Source organism: Euphorbia lathyris, chromosome 3 (assembly GCF_963576675.1).
Source record: "Euphorbia lathyris chromosome 3, ddEupLath1.1, whole genome shotgun sequence".
Classification (NCBI taxonomy): domain Eukaryota; kingdom Viridiplantae; phylum Streptophyta; class Magnoliopsida; order Malpighiales; family Euphorbiaceae; genus Euphorbia; species Euphorbia lathyris.
In genome coordinates, this window is record NC_088912.1 from 73,117,745 (window position 1) to 73,137,399 (window position 19,655).

Consider the following 19,655-nt stretch of genomic DNA (forward strand, 5'->3'; position numbering starts at 1 on the left):
TTAATTCTTAAATTATTCGATGTTATTTAATTAGAAAAGTGAAAACAATTGCTTAGAGGAAAAAAGATTAAAAAATGCTGATTTAAAAGTTGAAAATAGTAGTTAAATATGAAGTACGGTTCTAAACAATTTTAATTTTTAAATTTTTGCCAACGGTTATTTTGAAGTCATTTATTTTGACAAATGAGTTTTATGTTAGTGAAGATTAAATTCACGGACTTTTATGTCCAATTTTGAAGGCAAAAGGCCATAAAAGAAAAAACCTAATTTGAGGGATTATGAGTGTAATTCATCCAAATACTAAACAAAAAAAAAAAAACACTTAAACTAAGAAAACCAAAATCCATTCATACATAACTACAAGTAAGAAAATCTAAAACAACTATCTGATAAAACTGATTGCATCGCATTTAACCAAACAAGAATTGAACAACAAATTAGTGAAAAGTGCAGAAAAGCAGTAGAATCAACATCTACATCTCAAAACTCCAAACCTGCCTTTTTTTCTTCCAGTTGTCAGTTGTTTTCCTAAGAAAATATAAAAGAACCAATAAATGAATGGAAGTAACACTATCTGGGATGTTTTTCTTTGATTTTTCTTCCACTTCTAGAGAAAAAAAACAAAACAAACAGCATCAAAATATACAATGTGCGATGAAGATTCAAGATGAATCACTTGTCATTTGTAAATCTTAAGAGGCAATGTTATTGTAAGCAAGATCAATTTCCTCCTCTGTCATCTCAACTGTTTCATCACTGTCATAATCTGCTGCATTATTAGAGATAGTGTCTGCTGTCTTATGGCCTCCCCTCTCACTTTCATCAGTCTTCAGCCTTCCCTTCTTCAGATTAGAATCTTTATTTAGTTTGTTAAGTTCCATTTCATACATTTGCTTGCATTCCTTGAATTGCTTGCAGAGCTCTTCCTTTGAACTCTTTCCACCATCTACAAGCTTTATCAACTCCTCAATTGCTTGAGGAACAATATTCCACTGATTGGCAATTTGCCGAATATCCTACACACAAAAACTGAATCTAAACCTTAACTAGAAACAGTAAATTAGTTGTCATACTAAATTACTGACTTAATCTCTGGTTAGTGTCTGAAAGGAAATTAAAATATCAAGCCTAATGTGTAAAAGTACAATCATAAACTAGGGTAATTGGTTTTAACACATTCTGCTCACGTTAAGCAGAGCAGGAAAAAAAAGCTGCCTATTATTAGAGTCCAGGACATAGAGCTATAATCAAAATATCCCAAATCTCCAGCTATATAAGGTAGGGACACAGAGAGCATGTACAAAAATTCAATATGAAGAACATGGAGGTAAAATCTATGTGGATTATCTGTAAAAGCTAATTCCTTGCAAATCAAAAACACAAATTTAAGAGAGGAAAAAGAGAGTAATGATCTAAAAAAATAGGATGCATTTCGAACATGTTACATGCACTCTTTTGATTTTCTCTTCTAAAATTGGTTACAAATTTAGAAATCCTAGCTATAAGAATTAAGTAAGAGACACCATATGTTTCTGAACAGAAGTAAACAAAATTAATACTATTTTCTTTAAGTAAATCTCCATTCACAAATCTTCTCAAGTATTTTCAATGGAATAGATAAATAGAAGGAAATAAATGAACCACACCTGATCCTGTTCAATGGAATCTATGGCATCCTGTAAACAGATTATGATCCCCCCAGCAGCTATTTCTTTTATTTCACTTGGCTCAGGCTGTTTTCAAGAAAAAACTAAAATGAGGCTCATGCTATATATATCACGCATCTCACAGAAAACAGAGCAAAGATGCATTGTAAAATTTCAAAACTTATTGTACACCAATTATAAAACTATTCTGAACTATTTCGTTCCAAAGCATTTTTTACACAATCATCAAAAAATACAATAGGAAGACTTAAATAAAGGAATAGGATAGGAAGACAAGAGGACAACAAAACCTGTACAATGGCAACTCTAAGACCCAAAGATAAACTTTCCGTGCAGTTACGAGTTAATAAGCATAACAATTAACAAGATTACAAAAACAGGAATCACCAAAAGTATAATGTGAATGGATAATTTAGTAACTATATCATCAGCGCTACTTACCTTTTCCTCTTGACTCTCCAGCCATGATATGGTTCTGTTTAGATCGTCAGCAGCCCATTCCTTCACTTTGGAAGGAGAGAAATGAACTTTCACTGGATTAGAGGCTCTACTCTGGTAAACATAAGGCAGGAAAAAATCAGCATAAAACATGGAAAAAAAATAGATGCTTCACCTTTTACATTCCCAATTTTAGAGTCTTGTAAACAAGAGATCGGGACAGTGCCATATTTTGATGCTATTGTTAGGAAGAAAAAACTGCAAGTACTTGAATAAATACTAATTATTTAAAATAACCTTTGAGGGTGAAGGGATAGTTTTTTCTGAATGTGATCTTTTTTCCACTTGTTTCGCAGATTTTTTAGGTGGGGATGGCTTTCGATCTGCAAGCATTCTAGATATTCAGAACATAGACTTGTTATTAAGACTACTCAGAAAAGGTTTCTGAACATGTGAACATGAATTTAAATATCCAGTATCAACCTTAAGGACTATGGATATAGATCATAACTTAATAACCCAAAAAAGAAAAGCGGATCAGTAACCCTACATTTGAGAGAGAGGAGGAATGCCCCTTGCAAATAGCTAAATATGAGTAGAACACGAGGCTAAGATAAGAGGGGAGTGTCATACATTCTCAAAGATAAATTTTAAATATCAGCAAATAAGTTAGAGAGTCCAATAGCAATATCCACCTATTTCATTGATGATTAATCACTAGATGACACTCAGGAACACTACAATATCGGTATCAACATTCACAAAATCAGAAATTGCTGAGCATGGCAATAAAAAAACAAATAATAAAAAATCCCCTGAGCAGTCAGATATAAGTAGGTGTGTGTTAGATCACATTTATTCAAAATCCAAAACTTAGAATGATCTCGCCATACTTGAGAAGATGCTAGTGAAGTTATTGCTCAACTCTAGACTCTATTATAGCAGTAAGTGAGCTAACAATATAATCAATTTGAAAAGAACAAACTGTCATGTACAGCATTCATGTTAAAACAAGTGAAAAGGCAAAAGAAGGTAGATGACCTCTGACTACCGTCTAAGTTTATTTATTTCTTTTAAGAAAAATATGAAGAACATAAAGAAAAAAAAACAGATGCCTTACCACAGCTATTCTCAATGGTACTAGTGCTTTTCTTCCATGGTTTCCCAGCTCGCATCAAGTAACTATCAATTTCAACAAGCTTCTTCTGGTTGTAACAGTCTGATATCCATTCCTGAGGCAACAAACTAGACATTATCAGATCATCACTGTAACTGAGTAGACATTTATAAACCAATATTCTCAGCATGGTACTTTCCTAGGTTATGTCTTACTCAAAAATTCATGGAAGAGATGAAACATTGTTATGGCAATACAAACAAAGTATCCAACCAATAAACCAGAAATGAAAGAAACACAAATTTTTTTTTTTATCTTCTATGATTCTATGGAAACTCTACATTTGTTCACTTCAATAACCTGAAACTTGAACATTCTTAAGAAGCCATTCGGAAAAGAAAACTGACACGTTATGAAGTTCACTGTTGCCAATAGAACAGAGAGACTGCGAGCATCAGTATATCCAGCAATCTATAGAACCAGATAAGGATCATCGACAAGAGTCTTTTTTCTATTTATTCTATGCAAAAAAAAAAAAAGATCTATGCTAGTATAAAAAAATAAATAAAAGGAAAAGGAAATTAATCACAAAAATTACTCTTTATGTACAAAAACCAGCCTTCTTGTCGACAGTCTAAAATGACTTGTAGAATTCCTTCAAATTCATTTCACTTATTTTTCTGTAGTGAATTTAAAATAATACCCTCTTAACGATGGTTCCATTGTCGCCCTCAACTTGTCGAAACTTGGGGGTATTTGAATATGCACAAACCAAGAGTGTACATCCTGAGTCCCAGTCTTGCCGATAGTCTGCTCCCATTTCAAGAGCCTGTGATCTCAATGTTGCACGTTCTGGATTAACGAACCCCGACAACACAAACACTACTCCTTCCTGTCCAAATCAACACTTGAACCATCAAACATCAAGAAAAGGAACTCAAGTAAAATACTGTTATTCAAAAAAGAACTACAGATACCATGAGTTTGGAGAAGTTCTTCAAACTTGAATCAGGACCTTTTGATTTTTGGCTGCCAATGGTTTCCTTGGAAGGGTTAATTTCTTTTTGTTCATTGCTTTCCTCATTTTCTCCAGGGTTAGTTGGCTTCTTCCTATTCTCGCCAGAATTCATCCAAGAAGGAAGATTCCGCTTTTTATCACTCTCTCCTTGATTTGTCTTTGAATTAGACATGTCAAATTAAACACAAAACTTTGTCTCCAAAGCATCTACACAAAATGCTGAGACCTACAATCCCAAGAATGCACTGCGTTAAACAAGCACATATCACAAAATAGCATCACCATGATTTTGAAACAAAGCCCAGGGATTAGAGAAAAAAGAAGGAAGACATAAAATTGCATGGTTGTTATCAAATTACTAATATATATATTCCTCTCAGTTATAGATTCCAACGGAATCAGATGTGAAAAGAACACGAAACTACTCATGCAAATGAGTCTCGGCTCTAAATTTTAGAAACTGGCCAATAAATGTATGATATATTTCCTCAAATTGACAGTAACTAACCTAAAACTGAAAGCATGCATTGTTAAGTTGCGGCAAATATGCTCGAATTGAAACCTAAAATGAATGACCTTACCTGGAGTCCTGCTAGGTTCCTCTTCCGTCTACAAGTAACAAGAAGGGCTCTGAATAGATAAACACCAGCTACTACAGTTGTTAATGAACCGGGAGGAGAAGAAATGGAAATTTATAGATATTTAATAATATTTTATGAAATGCTAACAAGAAGGTGGACGTGCCGGAGTGGTTATCGGGCATGACTAGAAATCATGTGGGCTCTGCCCGCGCAGGTTCGAATCCTGCCGTTCACGAAATTATTGATTTTTCTTTTGGCTGTTATTTACAATTGTCACTTCGGTTTTGGGTGAATATATATATTTCATTTGTTTTGTTTTTCTAATGTACAACATAATTTCAGAATAAATTAGGGAGGAAATTACATAAAAAAAAATATTTCAAATTTATTTGGATTTTCATATTTTTCCTTTAAAATATATCAGAATTTTATTTTATTTCTAATTTTGTCAAATTCTGATTTTTCTTAAAAAATTTAATAAAATTTAACGGTTTTAATTTTTCCTTTAAAATATATTAGAATTTTATTTTATTTCTAATTTTGTCAAATTTTGATTTTCTTAAAAAAATTAATAAAATTTAACGGTTTTAAAATTAATGACATAATTAGAATATTTTTTTAATATTAAACACTTGTAAATAATTAATCTATTAACTAACCCTAAATTATATTAGTCTTCAAAAAAAAAAACCCTAAATTATATTAAGTGAGTAGATTCAAATATTGTAGTAAAGTTATGATTGATAATTTGAAGATTATAGTTTAAGAATTCCTAAGGATAAGAGTCCACCTCAACCCTTTGGACTCATCCATAAGATAAGCCTAACAAGAGTTCGACCAATTTATTCAAGGGCGTTCCAACATCAAACATGATATCTCACTCTTATAAAATAAAATAAAAAGGAAACCTCATTAATGGCAGAATCTCTATCTCTCTCTCCCTCTCTCTGTTTCTCTCTCAATCTCATCTAATTATTAACCTTTATCATATATTCTCGATACTGACTAGACCGTTGGAATGTTCTCATGGATTGATCCTTGCGCAGGAGGAGAATGACAAAAGAACAGTAACATGAAATCTCATAACTCTATTATTTGAGCGTTGAGTATCACATGACTCCTTTCTCATTCTCAAAATTCAACCCCCCACAACGACTTTCTCAGACGTAGTAATACTAGAGTGAAGACTTTTTGTCCTTAACATATAATACATTAATACAAATTATGATTGTCAAATCCGGATTGGATAAAAAACCGAAAGAAATAAATGATTAAGGATATTTAAGGTTTAATTGAGGTTCAATTAGGGTGTAATCAGAGCTTAAAGAATCATATGGAAAAAAATACTAATAATTTTATATAAAAGATCGAGAATAAAAAACAAATAAACTAACAAAACTCAATTGTCTCTCTTTGTGATGATTCTGGAATGGAATTTACAAATCAGGGTGAGATAATGGGTTTGGCTCATCAATACTTTCAAGAAGTGTTCGCCAGTCCTGTTACTATTCAGAATGAAACTGCTAATGTTATTGAAGCTGTGATTGACTCGTCGACAAATAAAATGCTCATGACATCTTTTGAGATTGATGAATTCAAGAATGCACTGCTCTCAATGAGTCTGAACAAATCCTATGGGCTTGATGGTTTAAACCCTGGGTTTTCCAATCTTTCTGGGACATCATTGGGAAGGACTTGGCTTTAGCCTGCGCAGATTGGCTAAAGGCAGGGGGATTCCCTTCTGAACTTAATGATACCACTATTGTTCTTTTTCCCAAGATTGACAACCCCAGATTGTTGAAGGAGTTTCGTCCAATCTCCCTGTGTAATGTGATATATAAAGTAATTGCAAAGGCCTTGGCTAACCGCTTGAAGGGGGTCCTGCCTAGAATAATTGGGGATACACAATCTGCTTTTGTTCCTGGTCGGTCTATAATTCATAATGTGCAAGTGGCCTTCAAAACCATTCACTTCATGAAGAGGCAAAATAGAGGGAGAAAGGGTCAGGTGGCTCTTAAAATTGATATTAGTAAGGCCTATGATAGGATTGATTGGGAATTTTTGAAGATTATAATGACTCGAATGGGCTTTAATGATATCTGGATTAATTGGATGATGTTGTGTGTCACTTCGGTCAGGTATGGGGTGGCAGTAAATGGAGAATGTACTGAGCAAATCATCCCGGGCAGGGGTCTCAGGCAAGGAGACCCGATGTCACCTTATCTTTTCATTATGTGCGCAGAAGTTCTATCCAAACTAATTAGGCGAGCTGAGAGCGAGGGATTGTTATCTGGCTATCGTATTTGTCACAGAGCTCCGTCGGTCACACACTTATTTTTTTTCAGATGATAGCTTTCTGTTCTTTGGTGCTTCGGCAGGTGAAGCAAGGAAAGTTTTGAGCATCCTGACTGAGTATGAGAGGGCATCAGGCCAGGCAGTAAATCGAAATAAGTCAGGGATTTTCTTTAGTTCGAATGTGAGTGAGAATCTGGAAAATGAAATCAAAGGCATTTTGCAGGTCCATACCCTTTTGGATACTGGGAGATATCTAGGCCTCTCGTCACTGATTGGGCGTTCGAAAAGGTATATTTTCAAGTTCCTGATTGATAGACTGCGTCAGAAGTTTGGAGCCTGGGGTCTCAAATTTCTTTCTCAGGCTGGAAAAGAGGTGTTGCTTAAGCCAGTGGCTCAGGCTTTACCTACCTTCTGTATGAGTACATTCCTTTTACCATTGTCGATTTGTGATGAGCTTCAAAAATTGATGAACTCCTTTTGGTGGGGTATAAAACCTGAGGGAAAAATGAGTATCCATTGGTTTGATTGGGCTAAATTATGTCGACCAAAGGATGTTGGAGGCATGGGCTTCAAAGATCTGCACATGTTTAACTTGGCATTGTTAGGAAAGCAGGGATGGAAGCTAGTGAGTGAGCCAAATACTTTACTAAGTAAAGTTTTCAAAGCTAAATATTTTCCAAAGAAAGACTTACTTTTCTCCAAATTAGGCAATAATCCTAGTATGGTTTGGAGAAGTATCTAGAATGGTTTGTGATTATTGAGAAAGGGGCTAAGATGGAGAGTGGGAGATGGTAAAACTATTAGAGTTTGGAAGGATGCATGGGTATCCAAACTAGATGCTTTCTGCATAAATTTCTTTTTGGTCCCTGGGATGCAGGATGTGAGAGTTGCCAACCTGTTACTTGAAAATGGTAGGGGATGGGATCTGGATAGGCTTCATGGGTGTTTAAATGAAGCATAAGTGAGTGCTATTAGTGATATTATCCTACCTTTTGATGTTAGAGAAGACACAAGGGTGTGGCACTGGTCGAAAGATGGTTTCTATACCGTGAGGTCGGGTTACACTAAAGGGATGAAGGGGGAGGAAGAAGAAGTGGGAAATGAGGGCTGGAGAAGTTTGTGGGGGTTAGAGGTCCCCCCTAAGCTTAAATTGTTTATATGGTGTGTTTGCTCAGACTGCTTACCCACTTGAGCTAGATTGGCTCAAAGACGTGTTCCCATCACGACTGAATGCCCTGTATGTGTGGAGCAGCACGAAACGGCTAACCATTTATTTGTTGATTACAGCTTTGCAGGTGATTTATGGAGGATAGCCGGCTTACCGATCCCTCAACTTGGAGGACTAACTATTGCAAATTGGCTATTGCGTGAATTGTGCATACCAGATCAAGACATGCTCATCCGGACGTGTTGTGCTTTAAAGACTATTTAAGATCACCAAAATCGGGTATTATGGCATATGGAATGGTGGCCTGTGGACACCAGTTGGTGACTAGGAATTGAAAAGTACCGCAAATGGAGGGCTTTTCAGCGTGGAACCATTGCCAGTCCCACGAATCGGCAGCGGCATTATGGCATGGAATATTCTGACCCGTCAACTGCGGATCAACGGCGTCGGCAGCTGGGCAAAACGTCCACTTCAGTCTTGATATCGACAGAGCAGCAGCGTCAGCGTCACATACTCACGACGACTCGCCCTGGGGAGCCGCAACGACATCGGCAAGTCAGCGCTCAACCGCAAACAAGCCGTCGTTTTCAGCAGGACGAGGCGTCAGATGCAGTTCAGCCGGATTCAGCAGGTCCATCACGACTAATCCCGCAAGTATTACCCAGACTCTCCTTTCCTATTTCTGTTCCCTCTCCGAAATGGAAGCCCTCAGCGTTAGGTTCAATTAAATGTAATGTTGATGGGGTGTTGTTCATTGAGGAGGGGAGTTGTGGGATGGGAGCATTGGTCAGGGATGCAATGGGAGCATTTTTATTTTGTAGCAGCATCTATGTTACAGGATCCGGGGGGCCTCGAGTGGTCGAGGCATTAGCATTAAGAACTAGTGTGATTTGGTTGATGGCTTTGCATTACACACATGTTGAATTTGAGTCTGATGTGAAAGTAGTTGTGGATGCGATTCTGTCAAGCAAAAGAGACATCTCGGAGTTTGGTTCTCTTATTCATGATTGTCGATTTATTCTAGGATCCAATCCCGATTTTAAATTGTCATTTATTCCTCATTTTGCGAATAGGGTTGCACATTTGGTAGCTAGGCAAGCCTATTCCAATGCTAGCGATTTTGAATCTTTCGAAGTACCAGAATGGTTGTTAAACACTATTATTGAGGATGCGAATCCTATTGTTATATGAGATTTCCGATTTTTGGGTTAAAAAAAAAGATTGACAACTAATTAAATTTGAAATTTCTAAAAGAGTAAAATGCTAGCAATAAATATTAGAACCATATAATACTAGACTCCAGACCTTTTGTCTATTTGAATTCTATTAAATATAATATTGACTAATATTAAGTTTTGATTTTTAAACGAAGAATTTTCTTACAAAAAAACAAAAATACATATATAACAACCATGTTTCTTGAAAAAAATCATTTTTTTAATTTTTTAATATATAATTGTCGTAACTTAGATCTATTAAAACCCACTAATTTGTAAAAAATAATATTTTCGTATAATGACAAATAACACTACGCTAACCCAAATCTTGTGACCTAGAATTTCTAGGCGAGTTCCGACGCCATCTTTCCGACGTGACCGTGGAAGTTTATGTCTCTCCTTCATAGTGTGAGAGTGTGGGTTGAGTTTTTGCTATTAGTCTTTTCTGTTTTCTATGAAGTGAGTTATTTATGGAGGTGGTTTCTTGATCGATTTCTTTTCGATCTTTGTTTTCGGGATGGCGGGGTTCTGCGGAGGAAGGTTCTTGAGCGTTTCCTTCTTGCTCGGTCTCAGGTTAGGTGACGTGGTTTGTTGCGGTGAGCTTCTGTGGACGGTTTGCTTAAGGTAGTTTCGGGTAAGGTGGGGTTCAGCAAGGAGAGGGAACTGGTTGTGGGCTTCGAGGTGGCCGACGTCAACTATGGTGGTTGAGGAGGCTCCAGATGGCCTGAAATCGGAGGTAAGGTTTTCAAGAATTTGTTTGCTTATCTAAAATTTTGTTTGGCTGTTAGTTTGATATTGAGGATTTGTGTGTACTAAACCTGATTTAGATATCCAATTGTGCATTGTTATTTTCCTGTGCTACTATTTACTTTGGGGGGCTGAAATTGTTGAGAGTTTGGAGAGTTAGTGTCTATAGTGCACATCTAAGGTCTGTTTGGCAAGGGTAGTTTGCTTAGGATGGAGAAAGATTTTTTTAATCTGTAAGTTACTGAGGAAGAAGATGATGGGATAATGATCATGAGTATTCTTATAGGAACACTGAGTGGGGAAAAGGGACTAAGGATGGTGGGCACATTCATAGCTGATAGGCTGGTTAATTTCATGACAATAAAGTTGAAAATGGACGGGTTGTGGATTCTAGAGAGAGGAGTCACAATAATGGATATAGAATCTAATCTCTACTCCTTTGAGTTTTATCACAAGGTGGACAAAATTAGAATTATAGTGGGGGTGTGGTCTTTTGACAACTACATACTTATTATGAAGGAGTGGCCGAAGTTTGAAAAACTGGAGATGATATATTTAAATGCAATGGAGATATGGGTCCAGGTTTATGACATCCTGTTTGGGACAATGAATGTGGGGGTAGAGAAACAATTGGGTGATTTTATTGGGGAATTTTTGGAGTATGACTTGAAGAGTACGCTAGGTGGCTCAAACTATGTGATGAGGATTAGGGTAAAAGTGGATGTCTGAAAGCCTTTGAAGGGGTTTAAGAAGATATGCAGATCGATCACTACCACGATCTATGTGAAGTTTAAGTACGAGCGACTAGGTATTTTTTATTACCTTTGTGGGGTACTGGGGCATGCTGAACGAACTATGAGAGACAATTTGAAGAGGACAATACAGAGTTGTCGAGAGAATGGGGAGTGTGGTTGTAGGCCCCTATGAGAAGGGGGGAGATAGTAGTGGAGCTAGGTGGTTGAGTGTAACATAGCTTTAGAATGGTGGAGATCTATAAAAAGGACAAGAATTAGAACTGAAATGACATGGGATATTTTCAAGAAGGAGTTCACTAATAAATACATGCCAAGGATATATAAAGATAGGAAACAAACAGAGTTTTTGACCCTTATGCAGGAGGATATGTCTGTGGCTGAATACGAGCTTAGGTTTAACACCTTAGCCAAATATGCACCTGCAAATGTGGCTACAGAAGAAGCAAAATGTCGTAGGTTCGAACATGGTCTACACCCAGATGTTAGAATGGGGATTCATGCACATGAAACTAGCTTTAGGTTGTTACTAGAATCTGCACTCAGAGCTGAGGAAATTGTGAAAGATAGAAAACAACTTTTTGTAACCAAAAGGGCTAGATTTGAGACAGAGGGCCAGTCTAGCAGGCCATGAAAGATATGTGGATTCTCAGTTTCTTCTAGAGGCTATTCTCAACAATTTAGAGGTTGTAGTAGTATCCATTGTGGTGGGACTAGATCACGAGGTGGATTTGGAGATGTTTTGAGTAGTGCTCCTTCTGTGGGTAGTAACAGATTTTCAGGTGGTCGATTTAGCACTGGGTATAGAGGAGGAGCGAGGACAACATCTTTTCCAGCTTGTCAGACATGTGACGGGTACATCAAGGTGAGTGTTGGGGACCTTCCCTGGTTTTGGCAGATGTGGCTGATCTCACACAGGAGAGTGTTATGGCTCATTTAAGAAGGGTACATGTTTTGAGTGTGGAGAAACAGGCCATTATCGTAATGATTGTCCCTTATTAGTTGATAGAGGAGATAGAGTTTAACCTCAGTCTAATATAACAGGTGGTGCAGCTGGAGTGGATAGAGGCAGAGGCAGAGGTTGAGGAGGAGGTAGAGGGGGTAGACACGATGCTCCTATGGGTGGACAGATACAAAATTTACCAAGAAATAGAGCCTTCAATATGACGAGGGGTGAAGCTCAAATAGCACCAGAGGTTATATCCGGTACAATTTCTATCCTTGATACCTTAGCTTTTGTTTTGATTGACCCTGGATCCACTCATTCATACATAACACCTGAGTTTATATTGAAAATAAATGGGAAGGTAGAACCATTAGGATATGATGTGGGAGTTATCCTACCAGTTGGGAATAATGTTATTGTAAATCAAGTTCTGAGAGATTGTCCTATAAAAGTGAGGGGAAGTGAGTTCCCTATAGATTTAGTAGTTATGAGGTTTAGAAATTTGATATTATTTTGGGGATGGATTGGCTGTGTAAATATGAAGCTAAAGTTGATTGTTGTTCAAAGGAAGTTGTGTTACATTTTAATTCAGAATCAACTGTATTATTTGTTGGGGAGAGAAAGGTTGTGCCGTCTTGTTTAATATCTGCAATTCAAGCAATCAGATGGACTAGAAATGGGTGTGAGGCATATTTAGCTCATGTTGTGGACACTATGGAGGATGGAGGCAAATTGGAGAATATTCCAGTGGTGAGAGATTTTGCAGATGTATTCGTAGATGAACTACCAGGATTACCACCTCATAGGGAGATTGATTTTCATATTGAGACCATGCCAGGAGTATCTCCTATATCAATTGCTCCATATAGAATGGCTCCAATGGAATTACAAGAATTAAAGAAACAAATAGAAGAACTACTTGAGAAGGGGTTTATACGACCTAATACTTCACCGTGGGGAGCACTTATATTATTTGTGAAGAAGAAAGATGGTAGTATGCGACTGTGTATCGATTACAGACAATTTAGATTCATCGCATTGTCATTAGAAGCTTCATATGCATAATGTGATTACCGTGCGATTAGTAGACGATTAGTGTACCGTTAAGATGTAACGATTGATTAATTGAATTAGAACTTAAATGAATGAACAAACATATCCTTAATTGATTAAATTACATTTTTGGAGGGCTGAATTGGAGGTTTGTGAGCAAGCACGAGGTGGCACCCAAGATTGAGACAAAATACACCTCTTCACTTTAAAAAGATGTATATAACTCACTACTTATCCTTTGCTGCTCAAATTTCGACCATTATCTTCAGCAAACATTCCTTTTTCATACCCTAACACCCTCCAAAGAAAAATCTTCCAATTTCTTCCATTTTCAAGCCAAACAAGTCAAGTTAGGAAGCATACTAGGTGATAGACACAAGTTGAAGGTTAATATGTTGTTTTAGCTTGTTTTCTATGAGTTTGAGATTCTGAAATACCTAGGTATGATCATAGGATTTGTTGTGGATGAGATGTGATTGAGTTTGTTGAGTTTTGGTGTTGTTTAAAGTGGTTATAGGCTGTCCAAATGAAAGATATGTATCAAGTACCCTAAACAGAAATATAGGGTACTGCTTTCAGTCATTTGGAGCATGTTTTGCATCTTGATATTTTTCGAATTTGAAGATACATAAAGAATAAACTATGTTTCTATATATGTTATAAAACCCTCTGTAAAATATGGGACTTTAATTCCATATATAGATGAAGAAAACCTAGATGGAACATGACTGCCTCGAAATTGAATGTCATGTGAGGCAGCCATGTTGATGTAGCATTTTTAGGACCTTAGGGTCAGAATTTGGGAAAGTTTATTTATACAAAAGTGTTTCTAACTACTTGAAGTATATGTATGTAAAAGGATTTGGGAATCCATTGTATTTAGTGTAAGCTAGGTTGAGTGAATTATGGTAGATGCAAATCTGGGTAGTCTGTTTCTTAGCTGGAAATAGGACAGAATCAGTTTGCATGCCATATATTGTGTAGAAGTGATATTAATGTGAATTTAGAATATTTTATACCCATATATGTCTAGTTTCAGTAGGTTTAAGAAACAGGGCATTTGGATTCATATAGAGAAAGGTATGGCAGAATGTGTGCAAGTAGGTCATATGATGATCTAAGACAAAAGGATTAGATTGTATGAACTTTGTGGCGTTAGTGTCTTGTAAATCATATAGCATTCATTAGTTTATATTTTCATTAAGTTTATGTTATGGCTAATTGTATAAATGTTATATGACATTAGGAGGACAAGATGCAATTGAACGCACACCCGGTCGTGTAGAATAGATCGAACTGAGTGTGACGGTAAACATATTGCTTATATATGTGTATGAATGTATTATGACTTGTGACTTGTTGAGTGTGAGATGTGGTTGAATCTGATGTGAATGATGTGAATAATGTTTGAGTGTTTGTGATACGTTTTGATTGATAAGAAAGTGATATGATTGAGTATGAGTAAATACGGCATGTTGAGCCTCGTGCACATACTGGAACTGAATAATGGTTGGATAAGATATGAATATGAGCTTGCTTAGATGGATATGTGAAATGGTCCAAGTTGAGAGTGCTATCCGAATATTGTGAACCGGAAGCACATTTATTGAGATATATGAGTACGTGAGTTGAGTTTAACTCCTCTGTAGCACAGATGATTGTATTCCGAATTTAGTGAGCCGGAATACAAATTGGGCCCAAGGACCATTTTATATATATTGTCTAAGTACAACAAGGCCTTTCTAAAATAAGTATTACTATAGTAAGTGAAACAAGTGAATATCTTTCTATTGAAAATTCTAACTTGGTACTGATGATATATTTTGATCTGTGTTCTTTACATTACTTTTGTATATACATATATGCGTAATATGTTTATTGAGTAGGCAGCCCACCCCTTGCCAACAGATTTTACAGGTTAGGTGGAGTTCTTTTTGCTTAAGGTCGGTAGTGTCGGTCCATTCTCATCTAGGCATTTTGGAGTATTGTGATATACTTTTGTTTTGTAAATCCTCTATGTAGGATAATGACTTAAACGTGTATTGTAAATTGTAAATGCTTTCTCTTATGTATAATATGTAAAGTTTATATGATTGAGAATTGAAAGCATGTTTGTAACTGATGTTGTGTGAGATATCATGTGATCCTAGTGAGGGGGGTTACATTGAGGGAATCAGGTAGTCAAAGCACTGAACGTATGATGTCGAGGGGAGAAGATTTGGATTTGAGAGACATGGCCCTTTGGTAGAAATGAACTTTAATAAGAATACCCGGGCAGGGAGAGGGGCTACGGGGACAACACATCGAGTATAGTGGGAGAAGGGGTGGTGGGAAATTCGGGCAGGGGAAGTGGTGAGGGGAAGGAGAATAGGGGCAAAGGATTAGAAAGAGGCAAAGTCGACATGCATATGATAAGTGAAGAGAAGGTGGAGATGAGATTGATAAAGCATAGAAAGAGGAGAAGGGGGGAAAGGTCAAAGGATGACCAGGCATGGATAGGGTAGGAGACGGGAGGAGGAGCTTTTCTACTGCGAGGGAATCTCAAATTATTAACTGAGGAACTTATTTATGATAAGGATGCGAGTTTCTTAGATGAATTTGTAGCGGAAAGGCCTAAAGGTTAGGCCTGCCAGATGGAATGATTTGTTTAAGTTGGAACTACCGAGGTATGGGGAACTTTTGGACAATTCGGTACTTGGGGATATGGTGAGAGCATGCCATCCTGATATTATTATCCTTATTGAGACTTTGGTGGATAGAAGTAGAATGGTGAGTATTAGCAAAAAAATTAAAGTTTGAAGGGTGTTTTATAGTAGAATGTCGGGGCAGGAGTGGAGGGTTAGCAATGATGTGGAAAGAAGGGGTTCAACCGAGTGTTAATAAATTTTCTGATAATCATGTTGATGCACATATAACTAATATGGTTAATGAGGATTAGAGGTGTGTGGGTTTCTATGGGTATGCTGATAGGAACCTACAACAGGAATCGTGGAATTTGTTACGGACTGTGGCGAGGGAGTCCTCGTTACCATGGATAATTATGGGTAATTTCAACTGCATTTTGGCATAGGGAGAGAAGCAGGGAGGGGTGGAATATCTTGAATACCTTATTAAACGTTTTAACACTGTAGTCCATGATTATGTTTTGTCTGAACTTAGATAGTGGGTAGTCCATTCACATTTGAGAGAAGCAAAGGAATGGAGAGATGGGCGAGGGAGAAGTTGGATAGAGTTTTGGGGGATGTTGTGTGGTTGAGTCGGTTTCCTAGATACATGTTATGAAATATGGTGACAACATATTCTGATCATTACACACTAGTATTAGCACCGTCAGATGTGCCTATAAGGAGGGTGTCGAGAAGGTTTTGGTTCGAGCATGCATGGATAAAGGAACCAAAGTTTGAGGATATGGTTAGACAAAGCTGGGTAGCTAATAAAGCTAGAAATGTATAGAATCATCTAAATGCATGTGTGGAGGACATGCATGCCTAATAAAGAATATAAAGAGCGTTTCAGTGGGAGAATTGAACACTTCAAGAGATTACTTAATCGATACAGAGATAGAGTCGATATAGAGTCGACATCTCAGGTATTACTGATACAAAGGCAACTTGATAGGGTGCTTGAACATGAGGATAGTTACTGGAAGCAAAGAGCTAAGCAATTCTGGTTACAAGGAGGGGATTTAAATACAAAGTTTTTTCATTCTTGTGTAATCGCAAGACGTAAGCAGAACTTGATTTTGGCTCTTGATGATGATACAAGTCAATTACTTGAGGATCAGGTGGATATTGCAAACCATGTGAAAACCTACTTTCAAAGAGCATTCGTAGCACTATAGTTACTAATATTGAGACAATGGATGTACTTTCACCGGGGCTTGATGAACGGGATAACAAAATGTTGGTTGCGTCATTTAGTTTGAAAGAGTTTAGGGTTGCAGTCTTTCAAATGCACCCGGATAAATGCCCGGGTCCTAATGGATTAATGGATTAAGCCTGGGGTTCTATCAGTATTTTTGGAAGGTAATAGGCCGGGAGGTGTTTGAGGCATGTATGGGGTGGCTCGAAAGGAATGAATTTCCTGTAGGGTTGAATGATATAGTGGTGGTGTTGATACCAAAGATTGAAAATCACAGAGCGGTGGCTAATTTTAGGCCTATTTCTTTATGTATTGTGTTGTATAAGGTTACATCAAAAGTCTTGGCTAACAGGGTAAAAGTTATCCTTCTTAATTTTATTAGTGAGAATCAATCTGCTTTTGTCCCTAGAAGGTCAATTATTGATAGTGTGCATGTAGCCTTTGAATTTTTACATTATATAAAAGAAATACTAGAGGGAAGGAGGGAAGAGTTCCCTTAAAATTAACATCAACAAAGCTTATGATAGGATGGATTAAGAGTTCCTTGAGGCGGTCTTGCTGAGATTGGGTTTTGAGGATAAATGGGTACAATGGATAATGCTAAGTGTGACTTCGGTCTCATATTCTATCTCGGTTAATAGAGAGCTGGTGGGACCAATTATACTAGGTAGGGTTCTCAGGTAGAGGGATCCGTTGTCTCTATATTTTTTATTCTTTATACTGAAGTGCTATCACAACTTATTTATCAAGCGAAGAGGTCGGGCTTGATTCAGGGATGTTGGGTATGTAGGGGGACGCTGGTGGCACCTTACCTATTTTTTTGCGAATGATAGTTTCCTATTTTTCAGAGCATCTATGGAGGAATCAAGAGTGTCTTGGAGATACTAAAAGCCTATGAGGTGGCGTCAGGTCAGGGCATCAACGTACAAAAATCATGTATCTTCTTTAGCTCTAACCTTAAGCAAGATATTTGGGATAGAGTGTGTACATTACTAAATGGTTGGTCACATTTGAACATTTGTAGATATTTAGGATTGCCTTCTTTAATTGGGAGATAAAAAAAATTGGAGTTTTTACCTTCTTATTAGATAGGTTGAGGAAGAGATTTAGTTGTTGGGACTAAAAATTCCTATTTGGTGCAGATATTTTGATCAAAACGATTGCTCAAGCATTACCCACATTCTGCATGAGTACTTTCTTATTACCCAAGTCTATATGTGAGGAACTGTGAAAAATGATGAGCTAATTTTGGTGGGGATGGAAAGAGGATGGGAGAAATTATATTCATTAGCAGGTTTGGGGTAAACTATGTAGGCCAAAATCGCATGAGGGACTTAGGTATAGGGAGCTTGTGTTGTTTAATCTGGCATTATTAGGTAAGCAAAGATGGAAACTAATATCAATTCCACAGTCTTTAGCTAGTAGGGTCTTCAATAGGGATGGCAACGGGTAGGGTACCCGCGGGTAGTGCCAATCCCAAACCCTTACCCGTTTATTTTTTAATTACCCGTACCCTTCCCATCACCCTAACGGGTATAGGTTTTGCATCCCATACCCGTCCCATTTAATTCACGGGTACCCGCGGGTACCCTTACCTTTTAAGAATCAATAAATAAAACAAAAAAATTATAAATTTAACAAAGTATATATTTAATAAATCATCCATCTAAAAATTAAACAAATTGAACCTTAATCCATAAAAATAAAGTAGTTTAGTGGTATCACTTAATGGTCGAAAAATAAAAAGTTGGTGTTCAAATCTCACATTTTACATCTAAAATACAATAATATTTTTTAATATACACAAAAGTTATGACGGGTAACGGGTACCGGGTACCCTGGGGGGTCTTCCCATACCCGTCCCATTACCCTAACGGGTAATGGTTTTGATCCCATACCCGTTCCATACCCTTTTATACAGGGTACGGGTAGTCCCATTAGGGTCGGGTAGTACCGAGTACCCGCGGGTAGAGTACCCGTTGCCATCCCTAGTCTTCAAAGCCAAATATTTTCCTACCGGTACATTTTTATTTGGAAGGGATTGTGGAAGTTGATAAGAGTTTTGGATTTGGGGTTAAAGTGGAAAGTGGGAATGGAGAAACAGGTGTGGAGGGATCCTTGGGTTTAGAGCACTTGAAGAGCAACGTCGAGGTAGCCTGCCAATTGTCCCATGGGGTTGTATTTGGGACCTAACGATCCCACCAAGAATTAAGATGTTTATGTGGAAGCTATGTTCGAAGTGCCTCCATATAAGGTCCATATTACGAGAGAGGCATGTCTTAGTGCCAAATAATTGTGTGTATGTGAGGTTGATGTGGAATGTAGTTAGCATCTATTTTGTGCATGCCCATGCCCATGCGCGGTGCAAAGCTGGCAAGAAGTGGGACTGAGGGTCCCAGACGGGATTTTGAGGATGTGGTAGCCTGGTTCTCTGCTCAATGTGCTACAAGTAATCACGAGAGGCTAATCTTAATTATATGTGTTTTGTTTTTTTTGTATGGCAACACATGAATGATGTGCTATGGGAGAATAAATCGAGGGTCGCGGTGGATAGGTTGAGATTGAATCAACTATTTGTTAGTGAATGGCAACAAAGTAGATCCCATTGCGATGGTGAGGGCGAGTGAGGGAGCTCAGTGGTCGACGAGAGTAGGGGTGCGGGTGGGGATGAGGCAGACCGGGACGCTGATGAGGTGAGAGTCGGGGCATCTGATGCATTTGGGGAGGCAGAATGAAGGGGCATGGCGTGTAGGGTGGGAGGCGGAGGGAAGGGAAGGGCAGACAGAGGGGGTGGA

General features: G+C 37.6%; 1 protein-coding gene and 1 non-coding gene across 2 annotated transcripts; one reads left to right on the plus strand and one right to left on the minus strand.

Moving 5' to 3' along the window:
• Positions 1 to 387: 387 nt before the first annotated feature.
• LOC136224600 (DNA-repair protein XRCC1) lies at positions 388 to 4,901 on the minus strand. Its single transcript, XM_066012981.1, has 8 exons — positions 4,822 to 4,901; positions 4,200 to 4,466; positions 3,926 to 4,114; positions 3,226 to 3,337; positions 2,403 to 2,488; positions 2,109 to 2,219; positions 1,647 to 1,733; positions 388 to 1,016 (listed from the first exon to the last, which is right to left on the minus strand). Exons 2-8 carry the CDS (start codon positions 4,410 to 4,412, stop codon positions 693 to 695), a joined length of 1,122 nt encoding a protein of 373 aa, XP_065869053.1. The 5' UTR covers positions 4,413 to 4,466; positions 4,822 to 4,901; the 3' UTR covers positions 388 to 692.
• A 73-nt stretch (positions 4,902 to 4,974) lies between these two features.
• On the plus strand, positions 4,975 to 5,056 carry TRNAS-AGA (transfer RNA serine (anticodon AGA)). Its single transcript has one exon. It is a non-coding gene; the product is annotated as a tRNA-Ser (tRNA).
• The last annotated feature ends 14,599 nt before the right edge of the window (positions 5,057 to 19,655 follow it).

Excerpts from the sequence above, each read along its gene's own strand:
- LOC136224600 (XM_066012981.1), bottom strand. The coding sequence starts at position 4,412 with ATGTCTAATTCAAAGACAAATCAAGGAGAGAGTGATAAAAAGCGGAAT. Across the intron at positions 1,734-2,108 it reads TGGAGAGTCAAGAGGAAAAG|CCTGAGCCAAGTGAAATAAA; the intron begins GTAAGTAGCGCT and ends TCTTGAAAACAG. Across the intron at positions 1,017-1,646 it reads ATTCCATTGAACAGGATCAG|GATATTCGGCAAATTGCCAA; the intron begins GTGTGGTTCATT and ends TTTTGTGTGTAG.